Source organism: Sebastes umbrosus, chromosome 10 (assembly GCF_015220745.1).
Source record: "Sebastes umbrosus isolate fSebUmb1 chromosome 10, fSebUmb1.pri, whole genome shotgun sequence".
NCBI classification, from domain to species: domain Eukaryota; kingdom Metazoa; phylum Chordata; class Actinopteri; order Perciformes; family Sebastidae; genus Sebastes; species Sebastes umbrosus.
The window spans coordinates 11,605,797-11,629,795 of NC_051278.1; the positions used below are offsets into that span (position 1 = coordinate 11,605,797).

Here is a 23,999-nt window from a genome sequence, read left to right on the forward strand (position 1 = left end):
CAGCCACCAGTCTTAAAAAAGACATTAACAGTAAATTGTCAGAAAACTACAGTACAGTATGTGAACGTTCACTCTAACTACTCAAAAAAGTCTAAAATTTCACGGATAAGTGACTTGATGCAATTATCACATTTCACTCATTTATAGAAGCACATAACAGGAAATGCTAATGTGTTGCTTCATGAAAATCCTCGGGGTATTCTTCTTGCCAAAAGCCCAAAGCATGTTGTGTTATGTGCTGCGTTACTCGAGGGACATGAGATAATTGCAATGTATTTGTTTTTTTTTCAAATTGTTGGTGTGCTATCTTGTTATGTGGTTTTAATGTGGTGTGTGTTATTACACTGTACGCCTCCTACAGAAATTATTTTCCAACCCACAAATTTTATTATTAGTTTCAAAGAGGAAACTGCTATCTTATTATTTGTCTTCTTCTTAGAAAACCAGTTGTAGTCGACAAAAATCCTCTACCTTCTTTATACATTCTTCAGTGGAATAGTCCATTTCTATATAACAATAATGATACACAATGAGTTAAACAATTTGTAAAGCTGATTCATATATAAAATTATGACAACACATAGACTGTATATAATAAATGGACGTAGACACCGTGATGTCACCCATTGGTTTGTTGACTGCCGTTTTGAAGCCTCGAGTGCGGCATTTTGGCCTTCGCCATCTTGTTTTTTTTGCAACCAGAAGTGACACAAGAGGGTGGAGCTAAGTACAACCGAATGCTGGATAAGAATTTTTTATGCGACCAAAATGTTTACATTAACTTTTATGAACTGAAAACACACTGTGAAAGGGTTAAAGTTCTGAGACGAAAACACGGACAACTCCCAGACCGGACAACGCCGTGGTAGCGACCTGTCAATCACAAGGTAGCCCCACCCTAAAGCATCCCCTGCTTTATGGTCTATTTGACTCTAAATGGGACCATAATTTACTAAATGAACATCATGCTGTGTTGAAGAAGACTTGAAACTAGCGATTGAGACCATAAACTCATGATTACAATGTTTACTGAGGTAATAAATCAAGTGAGAAGTAGGCTCATTTTCTCATAGACTTCTATACAATCAGACTTCTTTTTGCAACCAGAGGAGTCGCCCCCTGCTGGCTGTTAGAAAGAATGCAAGTTTAAGGCACTTCCACTTTGGCTTCACTTTTCAGACCCGGAGGTAGCCCACTGCTCTTGACCAAAGCGGTTAACCGACCAGGCCAACATTGCCATCCCTAGAGCCGGCTACGAAGAACAATTCAGTCACTATAAATATATATATATAGTAAAAATGATATATAGTAACAAAAACCAAAATGTAACTGCAAAAAGCCTTCATTATTAACAACAATAAAGTTGTATTTGGGAAGCTACATGCTGGTTTTAAACAGAAACTATTTCATGTAAAAAAGCCATCGCACCAAATGACAGCAAAGGGATGAAATAGGCAAAAAAAACAGTGCTGACTTCTTTTTTCTGTAGATGGAGTGCTTCTCACTCCTGTTTGGCAGATAATTTGTACTTCAGTCTTATGTTTCAATTCATCACTCTCTCTAGTCGGAGAAGATTCTGTTCAAGCCTGACACCACAGTTTTCCTGGGGCAAACAGGGCAAATCTAAAAAATCACAGGTAAGAAGACACATTTTTCTAGCTGCAATTTGTGATTTATGTTGACAGGACAAGTATATTTTTCTATAAAATTGTTGCCTAGCGCAGTGTCATTTTCTCATAGACTTCTATACAATCAGACTTCTTTTTGCAACCAGAGGAGTCGCCCCCTGCTGGCTATTAGAAAGAATGCAAGTTTAAGGCACTTCTGCATTGGCTTCCCTTTTGAGAGCCAGAGGTAGCTCACTGGAGTACACGTGATGCTTAGTAGTAGTCTCTTGCCTTGTATTTCTGGTTTGATCCACCAACTTCTGAGAAATTAGACGCGTCTCTTTGTTCTAATGTTTACCTAATCTGACCACCTTTTCAGGCTGGTCAGGTATTGTACAGTCCTTCTTCAAAGCAGACATTTTGACTTGTCATATAGGGAAAGGGCAGACTCCGTTCTAGGGGTAGGAGTCATCAGAGGCCCCATAATACAATATTATCACGATGCTTAAGTCACGATACAGCCTTATTGCGAATTGAAACATTTTGAGATATGCTGAGTATTGCGATAAGATATGCTATGATATATAGATTTCTTACCTTTTTTTTCAAAAGATGTTTGTCAACATCTGTTTTATCTAATAAGATACAGTTTCCACTCAGTTCATCTCAGAGTTTTCATTCACATATCTTGAGGTCAGAGGTCAAGGGACCCCTTTGAAAAAGGGAAATGCCAGTTTTTCCTCACCTCAATTTAGCACAACTTTTAGGAGTTATTTATCGTTCTTCCCGACAAGCTAACATGACATAACATGATTCCTTAGGTATTCTGGTTTTGTGATGCCAGTATCTTCACTTGAGCTTTAAGACTGAGCTCACTACAACCTCTGAAAGACTTAATAGTTAATATAATAAAAGATCAATACTTGACGTCCGTGTATCGATACAATATTGCCACGCAAAATATCGCGATACTACTGTATGCTGTATCGATTTTTGCACAATACCACAAACCTGAAACTGTAGCAGCTAAATGGAATTCAGCCATCTTTTTTTCTTTTTCTTTACAACTGTGGTTTTTCTTTTGTCACATTTCTCAGGCGTCTATCTGATGTCTATCTTAGGAAATAGATACTAACCAATTCAAAGCAGCCTTCACTGACCACAGCATCTTCAAAGCTGTAACTGTATTGTTTTTTTCAGCACTTACACAAGCAAATACAAGACGGCGTATTAGGCTGTGTGTCAAAATGCTCCTGAGAACCGTGTAGTGCTACAGCTGAACAGTGTAGACACCGGAAGAGGTCTGCAGGTGCTGCTGATGTCCTGTTGTCGCTATGCGGACAAAAATAGACAATGTTTGTTTATCATTGGGATCCACACTACAACCAACCCTTTCATACTACGGGGATTCATTTGGTTCAACATTAGTAACAGAATATTGCTTAGTGAAGCTTTAAGAACACGGGCAACTGAGTGTGAAGTATCTTCTCTAAAACCTTAGATAGCACAAGGGGCTTAGAAATTAATCGGTAATCATGCATGGCATTTGGGTCAGCATTATATATTATACTAACTCTAGCATGCTGCTACTCTGCCCTTTATGTAATGCATGAATCAGTTATGTTTAAGAAGAAGATAATAATAGATATCAGTGAAATACAATACAGCCTATAAAACCAGTCTGCCGGGGCACAGTGCCTAAAGGATGAATACAGAAAGCCTCTACAGGGGCTAAAGATGAGGAATTCTAAACCCAGGACCTGGAATTGATGCGGCCTGGCGTGACCAGAGCTCTGGGCAGACTCAGACGTATTCATGCCTACGTTTCCTCTCCCCTAGCCAAGCCACAAGCTGAGGTCACTGCACCACCCGCAGTCCTGTGCAGACATGCAGCCTCAGGTCAGTGAGCAGCAGACTTTAGTCCAGCTCACCCAGGAGACGCACTGACCCGTTTACTACAGCACATGGAAAGGGAGTGACCCGTTACGTCCCAGCAAACACACACACAACGCACACACAAACACAAACACACACACAACCCACACACAGCTGGGCTCTCTTCACAGCAGGCGACAAATAAGAGAAGCAAGCTTGTAATTGGATAGGTGATGGGGCAAGCTTGTGTTATGCAAGTGTTTAGTGTTCAGGATCCAAGCAGTTTGTCTAGATGTTGTTGATGAAGTTGTTTTTTACTGGTTTGGGGTTCCTGGCACCTCACTATTATAATTTTTGTGATTGCTTACACACTAAAAGTGAATGCTTTGACAAAAACGGCAAAATTTCAACTTTTGTAACCATGCCTTAAAGGGACTCTATGTAAGAATCAGAAATTGCTTGTTAACAGCGACACCTGTGGCCATTAAGTCAACGAAAGTCAACGCCCTGTTCCGCTCGCTCTTGTGCTCGCTCTACATAGACATGAATGAGCATCGCTCCAAACAGTAAGGCGACACACGTCAGCTAAAACCACAATATCACCCTATATTTCACCTGCATGGCAGTAATGTTAGCTGACCAGACGAAGGTCTCTCCATGAATCAATGCTGATCCTAGTGTTGTCCTGCTTCAGACTCCTGTCTTCTGCAGTGTAGTGTACATGCATGCATGTGAGAGGTGGAGCGAGTGAGAACGAGCGCGGTGTGTGAGTGAAGGCAGGCATTCAGAGGAGCAGAGCAGCATCGACTCCAGCCAGGGAGACCAAAGCTACGGTCTCCCCTGTGTCTTCTGGCCGCGGTTGGGGGGCTGGAGCAGGAAGAGTTGACACTGTTTTGCAAGACGGGCTTCACTAGATATAACTTTGCGGTTTTGGTGCTTCCGTGTAGTTTGTGTTGGAACAGCGTAGCCACACGCGAGCATGCATGGTGACACCGACCCAATTTCTACGTGTAAGAAGTTACAAACAGTCCCTTTAAACAAAGGCACCAAAACTACGAACACATTTTCTGCCTCGACTTTGTTTGCAATTCTGCACCACACTTCTTGCAAAATACTAAACCTCGTTTCTTACTTTAGACACACACACTTTCAATAATGAAATCTCTTGCAATTATTGGGAAAACACTTCTTTTCAAAATGCAAAATATACCTGAAATTGGCAACCCCCACACACACACACACATGAAACACTTACACACTAATTGAACACCAATCAGTTTGAGCCTTAGCACAACAAATAGACCTCAGGTAAGCTCACCTCTTTTGTGAGAACTTCGCAAAAATGGGGGCTGTGAAAGCGAGGAGAAGAGGAAGAGGTGTTTACCGCTTAATGCGCTGCCCCCAGGTGGCCAAAAAATTCTACCTATTGCAGGTTTAAAGCCTCTGAACACACAACAAAGGTGTTTTCAGTCAATCTGGCTAACTAGACCTCTTCTCAGGACTGTGCTGACGCGTATAGACTGTAATGACTCCTATTAGCTTAGTTGCACCTTTATCATTCTTATTGTTTGATGAAGATTCGTGACCTCATGAATTCTCATCATAGCTCCACCTACCTTCAACCTGAGCAGAGGTCTAATCAGCCAGAATAACTGAAAACACCTGTGTGGGTGTTTAACTCCTGCGAGCAAACAAGTGAATTTCCCCCCAAAAATATTGTATTTCTTTGAAGCAACATAATTGCATTACTGTTTCTTGTTGCAAAATCATACTCAAGCAGAACACCCAATTATAATGATCTCACCTGCAGAAAAATCGTACACACTGACACACTCTCTCTGCAGCCAGTCTGTCAACTGTCATGTTGTCTTAGCAGCTGCATGGAGTCGGCGCTGCGGGCTGAAAAACCCACCCTGCATATGCATTCATCTAATTAATGAGGAGTTAAGGCTAGTAGGGGGACTTGGTACGCAGGGACGTTGATATAGCACGCCGATTTACCCCCCGCCACCGGATATCACGGAAATGCCTGCGAGTCATGTTCGCACAGCAGCCCGCCTCGCTGCATGCGCAAAAAGGAAACCATAAAACGAGGTCAGAGAACCCACTGAGAAGAGTTTTAACACGATTATCAGCTAGGAGATGGATATTATCTATCCCATAGCTAATGAATAAGTAGCCTAGCGGACATAATTCTGTAATTTGAAGCTTACATCAGATGAGGAAAAGGAGCTTCTTTAACTTTGGTTTCTACAAATGCCTTCAAAAAGCAAATAGTCTTTCCAAAAACACTTAAACCAAACAAGTATTGAAGAAGCATTGCTTGGCCCTTTTCTGATCTTTATGGCTTTTTGTTTGTTAGCTCTTTAAGTTGAGAATGTAACTCCGCTGGGGAATAGAGGGAATCAATTTGATGCATTTAAGGTTCAGTGCTCCCATACCCATACCCCCTCCACCCATCTGCTCATCCGTGGCGTTTGCTACTATCAATACATCGGAGGCCTTTTGCTGAAGGGGAAACAAATTCAGGATGTTTAGCCATTTCTCTATGTACCTCCTTCTCTCTCTCTTCCCCTCTATTGCATTCCCTCCCCTCGTTAGTCTGGCAAACTGTGTGTGCTTGTTTGTATTTGTGTGTGTGTGTGTGTGTGTGTGTTGCCATCAGAGAAAAGGCATTCGATGCTGCACGTCAATCAGCCACGACACAAATGTCAATTTTTGTGTCAGCGTACGTCAGGCTTACGGTGAAAGTATGACAGCAGAGGAGTCATGGCTAAGCAGATAAAAAAAGAGAGGGTGTATGTGTAGACGGTGTGGATTTCCCAGTCACAGCAAGAGACAACAAGAGTGAGAGAGAATGGGTAGACAGGGGACGGAGGGGGAGGGGGTGGGGTAGACATAACAAAAGGGCAGGAAGAAGTGGTGTGGGAGTGAAAGAGTGTGAGGCAGAGATGGTGAGGGATAAAGAGGGAGCAGGGATGAATAAATCAATAGCGCATGGTTGTGGAATGAAGGGCCGCTTGCTGCCAGTGTGTGATTGACACCTCACTGGGGTGCTGTTGCTGAGACGATGCTCATCCTCTCTTCCTGATCCTGACGCCTCTCTGCACCACCTACTTCCTCCCCCCTTCGCCAGCACACCCTGCTGCCTAGCCCCCCGGATGCCTCCCCTCCATCCTGTAAAATCATCGCAGGTTGTTTCCTCCGACACTTCCTCTGTCTGTCTATTGCATCCATCTACACGAACACGAAGATGCACAAACAGCATACGCCAAGATGTGCTTCAAAAACACAGCGGTGCACCTACACATGAATACAGATACGCATCATTTAAAGCCCCTGGGTGTTTGGCTCACTACACTGTATCACTGTCAAACTAATTGGTTTGGTTGGTCAAATACATTGGTTTTTGTTAGTGGTGAAAATTTCATGTGTTTATTCTTTGTCCTGCTTCCTAAACAAGCAATAGTTTCCATTTAAATTGCTGCTTGTTCATACAAATACTCACACAAATCTGTGCTAGGAGTGTGTCTCATCATCTTTTGGAATGGTTCGATAGTTTGGGAAATTCAGAGTTTTGCTTTCTTGCAGATAATTAGATGAGAAATTCAATACTACTGTCACATATCTGGGCATTATTAAGTGTGAAGCTGGAGCAAGGAGGTGATTAGCTAAGCTTAGCATAAATACTTAAAGGGAGGAAACAGGTAACTTAGGTCTGTCCAAATGAAAAGGTCTAAAGACATTGTTTTCTGCTAATATTACAGCTATTGGCACTCAACCATGGATGTATTATAACGGAATACTGGACTGAAAGATGGCGCCCATCCACTTGAGTGGATATTGCTCACTGAGCGCACAATTGACTTGCCGCGGTAGTCGTTGTTACACGGTGTTCAGGCGTACACCGATTACATTACTTGCCCACCGCCCCCTTCTTCGTTTTGCTTTTTTTTTTGTAGAAATAAAAACCCATTTAGTTACATTTTCGCATATCAGCGCCGTGTTATCAAAATATAGTCGGACGACGGACGCTACAAACTGAAAGTGAAAGTGTCTGCTTGGTACGGAGACTCAGCTCAGAGAGAGTTGGCAGACAAGACGATGGCGGAGGATTTGGTTTCAAAGCGAAAAGCAAAAGTGCCTATTTGGCAATATTTCAGATTTTAACCCAATGCTATAAGAGAACCAAAACGTTAATGAGGCAATCGCCGTGCACCGGGCGCGCCAGGTGGAAACTTGTGGCGCCGCAACGAAAAGAGGCCAGACACACCGCCATCCAACGTTAAAGATCAAAGTAAGCAGATATTGAGCGTCATCTTTTCTTGTAAAATGTCTGGTGTAATTGGTAACACTGGTGTTGTCACAAGTTTATTAACTGGTGGGAAAATGTCTTCACCGTGACATGCCTAGCACATAGGTCAAAGATTTCATGCTTCTGGGTTGTGCAGCCGAGTGCACCAGCCCATATGCGCATCAGTGTTTCTCCCGCTGGCTCTTCCCACTTTACAATAGGATGATGTCGCTCTATGGGAAATTTTTACAAATATGAAACCTTCATGGTTTATAAATTCATAATACACAGCATGACGACCGAGCAAAATGCTTTTTGGGCCACAGGGGGATTATTTTGTGGCAGCAAGGCTGAGTGGTGGCACCATATCCAGCTCTCTTAATACATCCATCCTTAATACATCAACTCAACCTGACTCGCCTCGTTCTTTGGGTCTGGTGAAATTTAACCTGCGGTAGTCAAAGGATTATGGGAAATGGTGTTTGCTTAAGGTAACTAAAAACATAAATATGAGTTAAATAAACTACGATATTATTTTTTGTTTTTTCAAACAAATGTCCGTTGATCTGCACCACCTAATTTTGAGAAAGGCTATGTTATAGACATGCTGGAATTCTAGTAATTTGCATTATTTCAAATGTCAATGTGATATTGAATGAGGTTTTCTTATTTCTGAAAGAGTTTACTTTTGGTTCTGCATAACTCTGGCTGTAATTTTGTGAAAGAGCTGCTTTGTTAGGTCTGGGAATATTAACTGTATTGTAATGTAAAGAAATCAAACTTTTACACACATGCATTTATAAAGCAATGCTGAATGAGTCAAGAGAGCTTCGTTTAATTGAGCTGAGGGATTCCAATTTGACTGTCTGACCTCTTTTTGCTCCCGATGAATACATCTCTTACCATCAAAGAAACAATTATCCTTCTTATAAATGGTTGTCCCAGACAGTTTAAGGTCCCCTGCTGCGTAGGTTGTGCCGATTTGTATTCACTCTGCAGTCTGCGTTAGGTACATAAAGGGGTTCAGGAGCTCACCAAAGTCCTCCAGTTTCACATTCTACAAACAGAAGCTCTAACGCTACAGGAAGCTTTATTTTAGATCAAATTTTCAGTTTCATCTCATACTTCATCCATGCTATGTATTGTGCAAAGCTTTTGAAGTTACATGAATATCAAATAACCGTGAAAAGAGTCCAGATTTTCAGTGAAGTGCAAATGTTGGATTGGCAGGGTTTCTCTTTTTTTGTAAATAATATAAAGATAGCCAAATAAATAATGAGAAAAAAACAAACCAAAAAGGCAAACTCATATGGTTGCGGTTGCTGGGTGACAGTGGCACCGGCTGCCCATGATTGAGCCAGATGAGCAGCCTGAAAGCAGTCAGAGAATAATGTGGCCACATGGCAGCCCAACAATTAACTGAAAACAATTTTGTCCATCGATGTGAGGGTATTTAACAATGTGGTTTTGTTGTGAGCATAGATTGTATATAAGAAGTGGTTGTAGTCACCGTGACGTCATCGCCATTGATTTGTGGACTGGCGTTTTGAAGCCTCAAGTTCAGCCTTTTTGGCAGTCACCGTCTTGTTTTTTTGCAAACAGAAGTGACACGAGAGGGTGGAGCTAAGTACAACCGAATGCTGAATAAGACATTTTTAGGCAACCAAACTGTTACAATTAATTTTCATAAACTGAAAACACACTGTGAAAGGGTTAAAGATGTAAGACGAAAACACGGACAACTCCCAGACCGGACAACGCCGTGGTAGCGACCTGTCAATCACAAGGTAGCCACGCCCTGAAGCATACTCTGTTTTATGGTCTATTTGACTCTGAATGGGACCATAATTTACTAAATGAACATCATACTGTATTGAAGAAGACTTGAAACTAGTGATTAAGACCATAAACTCATGTTTACAATGTTTACTGAGGTAATAAATCAAGTGAGAAGTAGGCTCATTTTCTCATAGACTTCTATACAACCAGACTTCTTTTTGCAACCAGAGGAGTCGCCCCCTGCTGGCTATTAGAGAGAATGCAAGTTTAAGGCACTTCAGCATTGGCTTCACTTTTCAAACCCGGAGGTTACCCACTGGTCGTGAGTCTTTGCTGCACATGAACATCTTTTTTTATTACAATAAAATTTTAGAGTGAACAATTCTCACCGATCTCTACCACCACTGCCTTTAGACATGCTTCTCCTCTGACACCGCTCATTACTACAATGCTGTGAACTGACATCTGATTTGCTAATGAGTGAGAATGAACTTTTCAAGCACCTTATTGACAACATTCATGAAGGAGCAGCAGTAATCGATATCTGGCCACTTGACTGTTGCATTCATCCATGACTTGACAGCAAGGGCACCAATGCATCAATTGCGTTGAGTCTGCCTCAGTGGCAGCCTGGTTTCCTAAAGATTACGTTCCAATACAACGAAACTGCATTGTCAATCAAAAGTTTGGGGGTATTTTTTCCCAGATTATGTTTGGTTTTGATGTATCACAAAAACATTTGTAATAATAGTCCGCGGAAGTCCGCATAGGGAGGAGGTCCGAGTGGATCAAACAAACACAGGACTTTCACCCAGGAGACCGCTGTTCATGTCCCGTGTGAAACCAAAAGTCATTGTCGAGTTATTTTAATTTACGTCCATAATTTATATCAATGATTGTCAACCTGGGAGTCGCCAAGGAGGGTCGTGAGATAATTTCAGGGGGACGCCAAATGGTTGTGGACAAAAACATCATATTTTAGACTGGGGAATGTTTGATACATCACATCAGAGATATAATTTGCCTTAGAATAGATTTTATTGAGTGTGTTTGTGAGAGGTAAAGTGTGCATGCACATGATTTCCAGAGGGTTAGGGGGAAAGAAAAAGTCGCAAAAAAGCATCAAAACTAAACTAAACAAAACTGTCATCACAAACAAAGCATTATATTATTTATCCTACATTTATTAATCAGAACATTCACAATAATCGCTCGAAATCAGCGCAGGGAGGTGCACAGAAAAAGGTGTTTATGCGTCGCGAACACCAACCTGATTATTCTGGGGGACTCTAAATTTTTAAGAACCACCGATTTAAATAACGTTAGAAAACGTACTAATTTTAAGCCAAATCACAATCTTTTACTAAACATAACCAAGTAGTTTTGTTGTGTTTTTGTTTTGTTTTAATTTACAACGTTATCCATGTGTATAAAACTGCAACCGTAATCTAGGAGAAAATGAGTTTCCCTCGAAACACGATTGATGATATGTAAATTGATCGTAATGTACGATGTTGTATTATATGATTTTATGTAAGATGTGCTATTCTGTTTTTTTTTATTTTTTTTTATTTATTTTCTTCTTCTTAAAAGCCTAACCAGGGACAAGGTCTGCAAATTAGCTATTGTTAGAAGTCCTATATACCTTGCATTGGTTGCACTTTAATTAAGTGTAACAATGCCTATGTATTGTCCCTGTCAAATAAACTAATAAATAAATAAATAAAATGCAGTTTAGTTGTATGGGAACATCATTTTGTAGGAGACAAGGATGTCAGTGGAGTGTTTTACCTGTTGCTTTCTCAAGATCACGTCACAAACAACCTTTCCCTCTAATCAGAAAGTCTTCTTTGATGTGGCTTTATGTGGGGATAATGAGTCAATCATGGGGATAGGGAAATTGAGTGGGATTGCTAATTATGGAGGTAATGCTGTGGAAAGAAACAGGGGATAAGAAATTGAACAGCAGCCCGCCCCAGGTGAGACGTGTGTGGGTGTGCACATCTGTACGCGCCTGTCCATGAGGACAACACACGCATGCGAGAAGCACGTGTGGGTGAATTGCGGTACACGTGTGTGCATCCATTATGTACATTTACCGTCACTGCGAGGTAAAAAGTCATTATGTCATAACAGATGCCTCACAGGCCCTCGCTAAGCCGTGCATAATAGGTCTAGAAACTCATCAGCGGGTCTCCAGACTCCCACACAAACACACACATAGGTTTGCCAGTCACTTCACGGTGATATTGCACATCTCAGACCTGCGATTTCATATCCTGTGCCAAATATGGCATCGAGACGGTGTCTCCGAGAGGGATCGCAAAAATTAAAATGAATGAAATGTAAAGAGTAGATCAAAGTTGAAGCATTTTTAGATACTTTAGTTCTTCTTTTACTGAGATTGTGAATGTTTCTTTAGGTGATAGCAGTGTTATTAAACTTACAAGTAATTACTGTTATTCAGTAATGATGGATTAATCTGTCAATCATTTTATGATTAATTATTTTCTAGATTAATTGTTTTGTCTATAAAATGTCAGACAATAGTGAAAAATGTCCATCATAATTTCCGAGAGCCAGAGTTACGTCTTGAAATTGCTTGTTTCTTTCCAACTAAAAGTCCAAAAGCCGAAGATATTCCATTTACAGTAAATGCAGCGAAGCCTCACATTCATGAAGGTGGAAACAGTAACAGTTTGGGATTATTGCTTCATAAATGCCATTAGGAGCACAGGAGGACACAGAGGATTTTTTTCACAGAATATCTGTCTCATGCACTATTGTCAAGATATAGTGAAAGTTTTATAAAAAATAACTTTTTAATCATAATTGCTCAAAGTTACCAAATTCAGCTTTAATACATTGGCCGCATGTAGACACTGCCTTGTTCCTATTTTCTGGCTGGTTTCTCACACTGCACCTGCAGCTACATTTCCATTATCTCAATACAACATCCTTTCCCTTTTCCTCCATGCTCATCAACACCTGAGCCAATCAGCCGATTAACCACCACTTCCCCATTCTGCGAGGGAACCTGAGGCTCTGAGGCCGACCTCACCCCTCCCTCCCACGCTGCCCACCAGATGGCAGAGGGACAGATCCATCGTTGCTTGTGAGGAGTGTCACGTCCGTCCCCCGTCTTGGCGTAGCGCACTGCGCCTCGGGGCGTGTCCGTGCCGGCCCCCTGTGCCAGGGATCGTGGGCATGTCAGCTGTTGCACCTCCAACGCGCCACAGCTGCAGATGCTGCTCATTTGCAGGTTAATGTATTTTGGGGAGAGTTGTGTCAGAGCGCTGGTGAGTGAAGCCAGCCATCCAATTAGAGCAGAACAGATTAGGCGGCTTTTTTACATTGGAAAGTCAGAGCGACAGCCTCTGGTGGGCGAACATGTAAAAGTGCATTTGTGACGGAGCGCCTTGTTAGTCGAATGGTTACGGCGCACGCCATATAACCGCAACGTCTTGGGAGCTTTGTTGCCTATCACACCCCTCTCTCTCTCTCCCCTCATTTCTACAGTCATCTGTCAAATAAAGGCGAAAATGCCAAAATAAATAATACAAAAAAGAGTGTTGTTGTGTCCAGAGTGAGGTGAGGTAACAGTTTCTTACTGTGAATATCTTGTTATTGTTTTCTATGGTTGTCCGTCTCTGGCAGGCGTATGGAGAGACGGTGGCCACAGGAGTGGGTGTAGAACCGTCTGGCGATGTGGGCAAGGTGTCCTCCTGTGTACAAAAATAACCACAGACTTATGAACCCACACATTCACATACAGTTACGCTTAATTTCTGAGCTCTTGCAACTTGTTGACGGGCTAAATGTGTAAATGTGTGTAAGGCTATTCCCGACTAGCACAGAGCCAAGAGTTCAAATTGAATTACATAAAAATGTAGCCATTTGCCTTGGAGAAGTTATTTTTATGACTGTGTGTCTCCAGGGCAACAGGCTAATGACACTCATCTCACAGTCTGGTGGCATCCAAATCCATTACGCCACCTAACCCGTGGCATTACAAATCTGCTTGCCATCATCCAATTTGCCTCCTGTAAATTGCCTTTTCATTCTATGAAGAAATGGTTCCCCCATTTGTAATATATGTGTCAAAAGGATTACCAATGTAATATTAATATTCTTGCCGACAATTAGACATCACAAAAGGGAACATTGTGTCCATAAAATTACCCATGGATCGGGTGGGAGAGTGATACGGAGAGGGGAGGAAGAGGAGAAAGAGGAAGATGGGGAGATTGTCACCACACAGTGTTGACTGGGCCCGTTGCTGCGGAAGGAACAGGGGTGTCTCAAAAAGATAATGAAAAGAGCTAGTACCTCTCACACTGCTGGGCTGAATCAATCAGTAAGGGATTCAAAAAATGTTCATCATGTATTATCTGCCAGGAGCCATTCCTGTTCTCAAAAAATATAGAATAACTGAATATATTTCACGGGACAATTTTTCTGCCAATCAAAAGTAAAACTGTCTTAGAAACTCTTTAAGGCCCTGATCAGACTGAGTGCGTTTTAGCAGTCTGGGATGGCTTTTTGTAGCTGTTTTCAATAAGATTGACGCGTTTTGCACGCTGGTTTTGTGTTGCTGAGCGCCTTGCGTTTTTACAGGAGTGCCCTGAACGCCTTGAGTTGAAAATAATTCAACTCTGAGTGGAAAAGTGCCCGACGTCATTAGCGTTTTTTCTAGGGCTGTCAAAGTTAGCGCAATAATATTGCGTTAACGCAAATTTGTTTTAACACCACTCATTTCTTAAACACATTAACGCAACTTGCAATTTTTAGATTGCAGCGGGCTCCGTTTTAAAGTTAGAGTGAAGATACTGGTATCATATGAAACTAGAAAAACCTAAGGAATCCATTGGTGCCTGCCATACATGTCATGTCATAGTAGCTTGTCGTGAAAGAGGTTAAATAACGCTCCAAACTTATGCTAAACTTTGGCGAGGAAAAAAACGGCATGGTCCTTTCAAAGGGGTCCCTTGACCGCTGACCTCAAGATATGTGAATGAAAATGGGTTCTATGGGTACCCACGAGTCTCCCCTTTACAGATATGCCCACTTTATGATAATCACATGCAGTTTGGGTCAAGTCATAGTCAAGTCAGCACACTGACACACTGACAGCTGTTGTTGCCTGTTGGGCTGCAGTTTGCCATGTTATGATTTGAGCACATTTTTATGCTAAATGCAGTACCTGTGAGGGTTTCTGGACAATATTTGTCATTGTTTTGTGTTGTTAATTGATTTCCAATAAAAAATATATACATAAATTTGCATAAAGAAAGCATATTTGCCCACTCCCATGTTGATAAGAGTATTAAATACTTGACAAATCTCCCTTTAAGGTACATTTTGACAGATAAAAAATGTGCGATTAATCGCGATTAAATATTTGAATCGATTGACAGCCCTAGTTTTTTCTCATTGTGGTGTCTTCTGCTGGATACCCGGAGCTATATGACTTTACCAACCGTAGTTAACATGATCTGAACAGAAGAAAAGCAGGAGGCAAATTTCTTTCGATTTTGGTTAAGTTGTTTTCATTCATTTAAACTGTTCTATTAACTATTTGGGTCAGGTACAGTTTGTATTAAGGTAGCGTTAGCACTCATTTGGTGGTGGCCTTGCAACATATAAAATAAAAAGACGCATCAAACTGCAAAAAAATCCTTTTTCTGATCGGCAACAAAAAGGCAGTGCGGTGCACTTTGTGTTTTCCATCTGCAAAACGCTCTGTCTGATCAGGGCCTAAGTGTGCTCCTTGTAAATACAACAAGGGGTTCTCCATCACTTTTTCAACCTCAGCTGCAGCTTGTTTAATCCAATATGGGATTGTGGGTCCATGGAGACGAATGTCTGTGCATCAGCATGCAGAGGTTGGTTTTCCCCATCTGGGCTCGGTTATTATACAGGCCTATAACTCTGTGGAAGTGAAAGCTCTCAGACTGATCTCAGAGGCTGCCTATCCCCGCCTGGCCTTCTCTCCAGTGTCCTCTCCACCTTTGCTGTATGGCTCAGATGTAACTAAACTAATGTGTACAGTCTACGCGCTGCAGCTTCATTTCTTCATGTACCATCTGCTGAGATGAAAAGCTACAGTAATCGTTGCAGGACCTCGCCCACTCCGGCGCCTTGCTCCAAACAGTAGAGGCACTCCAGGCCACTTCCTGCCTTCAAGTTAATGCCTGTCACGCAGTGCACTCAGGTGGGTTAATGAAATCCTCCCGGGCCACTGAGCAGGGCAAAGATCACAGAGGCTCCTCTACACTAACCCACAAACAGCTCACCTGTCTCCTAACAGAAGAGTGAAGGCAGACACATGTTCACAAGCCTGATGCCAACTCTAAATCCCCGGCAATCATTTCAATTTTCCTTCCTTTCAGGCAGCATATTCTTACATCTTACCACCTTTCCACTTAAACAGGCTAAACAGCCTCTCTGCAAGCCAGGGCGTAATGGAAAATATTACATTTCAATGGGTTTAATACTTAAAATTCCTCCCTGACTTGATGTAGAATATTTATGATAGTAAAACACATTGCATTTCCAGACTATCAAGAGGAGCCGCAGGCAAATGTGCCCAAGAAGTGGCCTGTTTGGGGAATATTTTATCTCTACATGGTAGCTCCTTAAATGGATTTATGACTCATAAAAACAATCTACTGGAAACGCCGCGCACATAAATGCCACAGCGCGTTACCTCGTTGGCTTCAGAGAGGAACTGCATCACAAAACAAGAAGAGAAGTGGGCTTGCGGTTACCTGGGGAGATGGGTCAATAAATGTCAGCATGGCATCATTAGCCCCGTCACTTAATGATGCAGCCGACTAGAAGCGCCACACTGATGTGCCGCACTCACGTGGCCATGTGGAAACAATGCTAGAACTAGACAAAAGCCGGCGAATGTCATCGTGACCGTTGGCGCTGTCACAGGCAGTTAGGGGAAAGCGGAGATGGAGCTTGGCAAACGTGACTTCGGGAGTGTTTTTCCCTCTCCACTGTGGGAGGAACAGGAGACAACATATTTCTTTATTTTGGATCCATATGCTGCCAAGCACTCATAGTGCCATTCACAAGGGGAAGTATGTGTGTGTGTTTGTGTGTGTGTTTTTCAGTTAGTGCGCCGCTCCGAGCCCTGACGTCCAGCTGATGGGTTTATTTGACTCTCCCACGCAATATGGGGGATGTTTCTGTTGCTATCAGCGAGGTGAAGTGCGGTTATATGAGCAGAGGCGGAGGGAAGTTAGATGTGTCCTCTTTTTAAGAGCTCCCTGTCAGGGGGTTGACATTATAGATTTCCTGGGAGAAGACGAATCTCACTATATACCTAGACGTAGAGGAAATACCTTCACAATATACATTATATTGTGAAGGTATTTCCTCTACGTCTAGGTACGTCCTGCATGAAAGAGTATTCAATTATAGTGTTTCCTCAAATACTTCATGCCTATTTCATTTCTTTGGTGGTAACATACTCAATGAAAACCTGTTTGGTTCGTAGTGCCATCTAGTGCTTGCCCCATATCTACCTACATACTTTTCTGTCTGGATCGTGACACAAACCTGAATGAGGTGTCTGGTCTCCACAGCAACAGGTCTCCCCTCTCTCATGCTGTCAGTGAACCAGCTGATGTGCAACACATGCACATGGCTGGGTAGATTCTTCGGGCCACACTCCTTTAGCCACTTCCACAGGGACGAAGCCTGGCTGTCCTCCGACACCACATGAGTGACCTCATCGCTGTAGAGAGAGAAGACAAAAAGCTGTTCAGTGTTCACTTTATGGTTTTATTCCGTTCTGTCAAAGCTCAAGGAGAGTGGTGAGCATTATTTTGTCTAAAACTGACAAGTTTTCAAGTTCCCGTTCAAGTTTCAAGCATCTGTATCGAACTATAAAACAAGGAATCTCTGTCTGTGTGTTATACGCATATCTCGAGAACCACTCATCTGATCAACTTCACACTTGGCGGGTGTATTGCTGGGGACCCAAGGGAGTGCAATTTCGAATGTGGGGCAATTTGGCCAGATGGTGGCGCTATAAAAATGAACTTTACGTTTTGGCCTGTACATTTTGAACATTAAGTCTAAGAAACAATATTTTCCGTCATTTTGAATTTTGTCCAAATCTAAGTCTTTGTTTCCTTCATTCTGTCGGCTTTTAAAGAATGAAAATAACAAAATAATAAGCACACTGCAGCCTACTTTTAATTTTACTTTTAATTATCAGGAAAGAAAAGTGAATAATTATCCCCTTTGGCATGAACTTGTGTGAATCTCTGTTATAAACTAGGCTAATATTGATCAGTTTTAATTCATTCATTAATTTTTTGCCCCTGTTTGAGTATTTCTTTATCTTAGTGCTCTCCATTTCTCTCTCCTTCTCTCATTCACTGAAGGTCCTTTCAGACAAAATGCGACAACGGGACCACTGCGTTCTGAAACCCATTATTTCCAACGGCTTGCGCTACGCCACGACGGCTTTGCTGTGACGCCGAGAGCAGCTCTCCTCCGCCAGGAAAAGACATTTATTGTAGCTCTATTGCCGTGTGGGTGGAAACGGTAGGGCTTATAGCTTATACACACAGTACAGTGCCAGAAATAGATTGAGATAATGAAAATAAAAAAAAAAAGGTTTGAAAATTGCCATAAATTGTGAGAAATATTGTGACCCTGGGAGGAGAGGGCAATGAAAAACGGGAGTCTCCCGAGAAAATCTAGAGGGTTGGCAAGTAGGTGGTACAGAACATCTCTGGACTAAGCTGGAACAAGTTACTTTTTTGGATTGTTGATGTTCATACAGTTTTGCTATAGCTGGCCCTCAAAGTTAGCTCAAATGTTCTGGGCGGGGTTTATATTACAAAAATTGTCATATCTCCTGAATGCTTTGTGCTATTGCGACCACATTTGGTGGACATGTGTAGATATGATGTTTAAGTGGCCATGACAAATTTGGTGCTATTTGGCCAATAGATGGTGCTGTAGCGGCATCATCTAACTATAAAGGAATCATTATCTGTCTGTCTGTCTGTCTGTGTATGTATGACTGTCCTTCGCATTGCTCAAGAACCGTTCATCCAATCAACTTCACACTTGGCGGGTACAAGCAGCCATACCACGGTTCTGGACGCTCCAAGCAGAATGCTGCAATTGTCCCGTTCCAGACGGGAACGTGCTCGAAACGGGCACCACACTAATCTAATTAAATTTCTCTTAACGCACCAAACAAGATGACAGAAGCCTTGGTGTCGGGTTTATGGATTAGGATTCCCAGGATGCCTTGAGTTGTTTGATTGAAAGATTTCCTTCACTGCTTGATTTAACAAAAAGAACTTTCCTGTCTTCGTCTCAGCAGCCTTCAGAGAGTCCAGAGGTTCAAGTGAGGCTTTTGAAATGCAGCTCAGATCTCAGTATCACGGTCTTACTCGTGCTGTTTGGGGATCAACACTGGGTGAACAACAATCAGCACAGACCCACAGTGCCTCCCTCCAATGTTTGATAGCTGAACTCATTCAACCGGTGCCTCCTCCAGCTCCGCAGAGACTTCCTCAACAGACTTTTTATCACTGCCTCCTCCCCCCTGCTTCCTTCCACTGAGTCCAACTACCGTACCCAATCAGGGCGCCCAGCCGTGCATAATTACCCTCCACACACTCCTCCTCTTCTTCTATCCTGGCGTGGGTAAATCACTGGAAAGACTCTTTAAGAGATGTCCCAGCAGAGCTCAGGCTGAGGCCTAATTGGCCAAATCACTGGCGAAACTAATCCTCTATCTGCTCGGCATACCAGTCCGACCACCGATTGTCCATGTTTTTAAAAAAAAATCCTTCCCAGCACAAAGATATGAACCAATAGCCTCTCAAACAGACACTTCACACTGTTTTATCGCGCAGTTTGCACTTGTTTTAATTTGCCTGTATTCATTTCTTCACTTTGTTGTACAGCTCTTTGAACTACACCCCTGTATAAAAGGTGATATATAAATCAAGTGTATTATTACACTTTGTATTATTATTATTACATTTCAGGTATCCAAGGGACTATTAACTCCACTGCAGTTGTCTAACTACAGTAATAGAGCTCTAGCTCTTGGTGCTGACTTAACTCTAAAATCACAAGAGGTTGAGTTGCTATATGTTGGAACAAGATTAAGATCATAGAATAAAATACTCTCTCTTCGCGCCGTGTTTACCTAGATATAATCCAGCCCCTGGATCTGGATCATTATCTTGTGCGTAGCTGCACAGAATGTAAAACGGCAGATTGACATGCAAATGAGCGAGAATACAAGCCCAGCACCAGATTGTTCTTCCCAGAATCAGTGGGACTCTGAGCCCAGACACAAGGACAGGCTAAAGTCAATGGGCTTTGATAGGGAGAACTGTCTCTCTCGAGTCGTCTCATGTCAGCAGCTACCCTGCGATTGCTTCCAGTGAAAACCAACAGGCAGATCAAAGACGCAGTATGTCCATGACTGATTTTTACACCATGGTGAGGCTTCATCTGTTTGCCTTTTTTTACAGCTGCTCCCATGAGACATCTTCACAGAGAGATGCATGATCATTGTAGATAGAGTAAATTAATCATAATAAATAAATAGCTAAATTAAATTACATTAAATTATCTTAAACTCATTCAAGAGGAGCTGCTTTCCATGCCAATTCCATTCCATCAACCAAGATGTCACATCACAGATAAACATGAGGAAGTGGCTGGGGCTATCGGTCAAACATTGGTATTGGCCGATTTTGCACCTCGTTGACTGCAAATCGGCATTTCGGAAAATAAGATGACATTCACCGATGGCAGTAGCTGATGTTTATGTGTTGCATTCATTTTGTGCTAAATGTTGTTTAGTAAACAACTCATATTTTCAGGTTAATTAAACACTAATGAAAACATAGTAATGACTATTTTATTCCATTTCTGCTAATAGATCCCCCGAAATGTTACACCGTTCCTTTAAACTGAACTAAAATTGTTAAATCGTACTTTTTACTTACGTAAGCAAATCAGCATGAAGATATTGAAAACCTATCAGTATTGTGTCATTTAAACAGTAATTCATCGACGGTCCCTTTAGTCGGAGATGAGCTGACAGCCCTCCTACTGCCAACCCCGGCGGGGTGAAACTGGGTAAGAAGATGCCTGTCATATCCAACTTAAAACTAACTTCACCGCAGTCATTCGTAAAAGAGCATTCATTGCAGCTCATCAATCAACCGGGACAAACATGTCGATATTTGGATCCATGTTCATGTGACTTGAAATAAGGCCAAGGGGAGTCTGGTGTGTGTGTGTCTGTGTGTTTGTGTGTGTGCGTGTGTGCGTGTGTGTGTGTGTGTGTGTGTGTGTGTGTGTGTGTGTGCGTGTGTGCGTGTGTGTACCAGCACAATCCTCTATGCACAGAGGAATGCACACAGCGTGTCTGACCATATGCTCAAGGCAGTGTGCCTATAACTTGTGTAAGACTAGACTAGAGATATGGGAGGTGTTGCCATCAAACTGCAGCTGATATCAGTTTTGTCGGCTTGCAGAATTAATGTCAGTTTGAGGCAGGCACGCTCTACTTCCTGTCGTTGGTTTCAAACAATTGTATCAAGCCAAGTGTAACCGTAGGAGCGCTCAAGCTGTGTTTCTGGGAATGCTGCCATGGCCAAGCTGGCGCACGGCTGGCAGGCGCACTTAGACACACATTTAAACACTCACACACACACACACACGCACACACACACACACGCATTGGTTATACTATACCCGTGAGGACCCTTTATTAACCTAAATCACGTGCTAAATTCAACCTTTTCTTTTTAACCTTAAAGGAACATAAATTTGAAAAAAAAACTAACCTTAATGTGAATTTCTAAAAGTCAAATTGATCCATGCAACGACAGAAGGAATACACACACCTGCTCGGCAGAGGAGCTCAAAGTCTGAGTGTTGAGCTGCCCAGCCACGAAAAACAAAGATGACTTTTAAAAACGGGAGGCTCCATCAACAGTATCACGAGCCTCAAAGGAACCGGACTCTGAAGCGTTAAAAGATGCTTTCAATCAAAGATGGATAAAAGTAAGAAGGCATGCTGCTATCATAATTACCGCACAATAGATGATTCACCATCACGAGGATCAAGCTCACAAAACATCTCCCCCCTTAAGTGAGACTTCACAAAAACTTTTTGCCCAACTCATTAAAAAAAAGTTTGTGTGTGCTCTGTTACCTTTCTTTCAATGTGTTTAGTTTTCTACAAGATGTAGCTGGTAAAGCCAATTTCTTCCCCTTCCTAAACGTATTTATGTAGGAGCTGTGAGTTATGGCTCAGGGGGGAAATCCACTAAGGTGTAGCGGAGATAGAATGGATGCCCTAACCCCTCCTAATGAAGTATTCATGAGACAATAGTGGCTCTCTAATTAGCTAATTGGACCTGAACTTCTTTAAAAAGGCATATGTTTTTAAGAAAATTAAAAGTAACACTGAATATCTTAATGGAGAAATGCTCTTTTCAATAATGTCCTGACCTTTTTTTTTCTTCCAGAAACAGCCTGATCTCTTTACTGTTAACATCTGGGTTATAGGTAGGGGTGTAAATCACAAGTTTCTTCACGATATATTATATTGATACAATATTTGCTGATATAAGTCTGCCACAATACGATTTTGATTTGATTCAATTCAGGGGCCTGCGATCAATATGAGACGATATCATATGGCCATTTAACACAATCAGTTACATTTATATCAACTCACAAAAAATAAAATAAAATATGATTTGACAATCTTATTACTGAGCTCTTCCAGACATTTAAATGAAAAACAATCTATTCTTCTTAATAAAAAGAGTAAATAAAAAAGTGAGAATTTCAAAATAAAGGTGTTTCTCAAAGATGATTATATTTATAGATTAGTGCTGTCAAAGTTAACGCGATAATAACATGTTAACACAAATTTGTTTTAACGGCACTAATTTCTTTAACACATGAAAGCAACTTGCACTTTTTAGGTTGTAGGGGGCTCAGTTTTAAAGCTAGAGTGAACATACTGGTATCATATGAAACTAGAAAACCTAAGAAATCCATTGGTATCAACCATTTCCAAAGGGGTCCCTCTGACATAAAGACATGTTAATGTAAATGGGTCTTATGGGTACCCACGAGTCTCCCCTTTACAGACATGCCCACTTTATGATAATCACATGCAGTTTGGGGCAAGTCATAGTCAAGTCAGCACACTGACACACTGACAGCTGTTGTTGCCTGTTGGGCTGCAGTTTGCCATGTTATGATTTGAGCATATTTGTATGCTAAATGCAGTACCTGTGAGGGTTTCTGGACAATATTTGTCATTGTTTTGTGTTGTTAATTGATTTCCAATAATAAATATATACATACATTTGCATAAAGCAAGCATATTTGCCCAGTCCCATGTTTATAAGAGTATTAAATACTAGACAAATCTCCCTTTACGGTACATTTTAAACATGTTATTTATGCATGAAAATAAGTCTTAATTTTGCATTCATTGGCCCGACTGCTTCACAGGATAACAATGCTCAAACAGGCCTTTAATTAGTCTTGTGAACTAAGTTACAATAAAGGCCTTGAAAGCCGACCACAAGGTCAAACCATTCTGGCTGGTACCTTCACAAAAAACACAGAAAATACTCCAGCATCCCTCTCAGCTCTACATTAGCGTGTCCTCTTGAGGTTCACATTTAGAAAAGCTTTTAGGCACCGAGCCCTGCTCAGTCATTGAACGACAAAATTGCAAGCTTTTTTCCAACCTGAGGACGTCTTCCACAATAAAGCCCTTTGACGTGGCCAGCTGGGTCAGAAAGCTTCTCCTGCTGCGGCCCATTTTCCTCTCCACCAGGTACAGCCTGACATCCTCAAACTTCACCTCTTCACGCCTGGGAACGCCGGCTTCTGCTGCTCTCAACCTTTTCCTCGCACGAGGCACAGCGGGACCGTGGAACATCTCTTCTGAGGTGAGCTAGCCAAAGTATTTCTGCACCTCTAGGAATCTGTGCTTTTTTCTGAGCTGTTTTGTTGTTGTTGTGTGCCACTTAACTTCCATCCAGGAAAAAACACCCACTTTGGTAAAGCCACAGTTGTTTATTTCACAGTTTTTTTTATTTGCCCAACTGTGGGACGGTGCGTCAGTTAGACCAGGGTTGGTGAGAGTTGGCAGACAGGAAAAGCCTCTGGCAACAGGTGTTGAGGATTTGGTGTTTACCAAAAAACACCTGCCAAGATCGAATGATTGAGGATGGGGGAAAGGAAGATAAAAACACCCTGTTGGCATGGCATTATTCACTTCCAGTAAAAGTTGTTCTGCAAACACACGTTTGGAGGAAGTAAACAGATGCAGTTGCTTCTTAAAAAGTGGCTCAAAAGTTTTCAAGCAGTTGTAACTCAACTCTCTTGGCTGGAGTAAAGCT

The 23,999-nt window shown here is 41.9% G+C and overlaps 1 protein-coding gene across 1 annotated transcript in view; it reads right to left on the reverse strand.

The window, feature by feature from the left end:
• The window catches only part of dntt (deoxynucleotidyltransferase, terminal), an 86,806-nt gene extending 63,270 nt beyond the window's left edge, over nt 1-23,536 (reverse strand). The window contains exons 1-3 of the mRNA XM_037781412.1: nt 23,343-23,536; nt 17,128-17,305; nt 13,167-13,280 (exon numbers count right to left, since the gene is read on the reverse strand). Coding sequence (XP_037637340.1) covers nt 13,167-13,280; nt 17,128-17,305; nt 23,343-23,536 — 486 coding nt within the window. The remainder of the gene's footprint in view (nt 1-13,166; nt 13,281-17,127; nt 17,306-23,342) is intronic.
• Nucleotides 23,537-23,999: the final 463 nt, after the last annotated feature.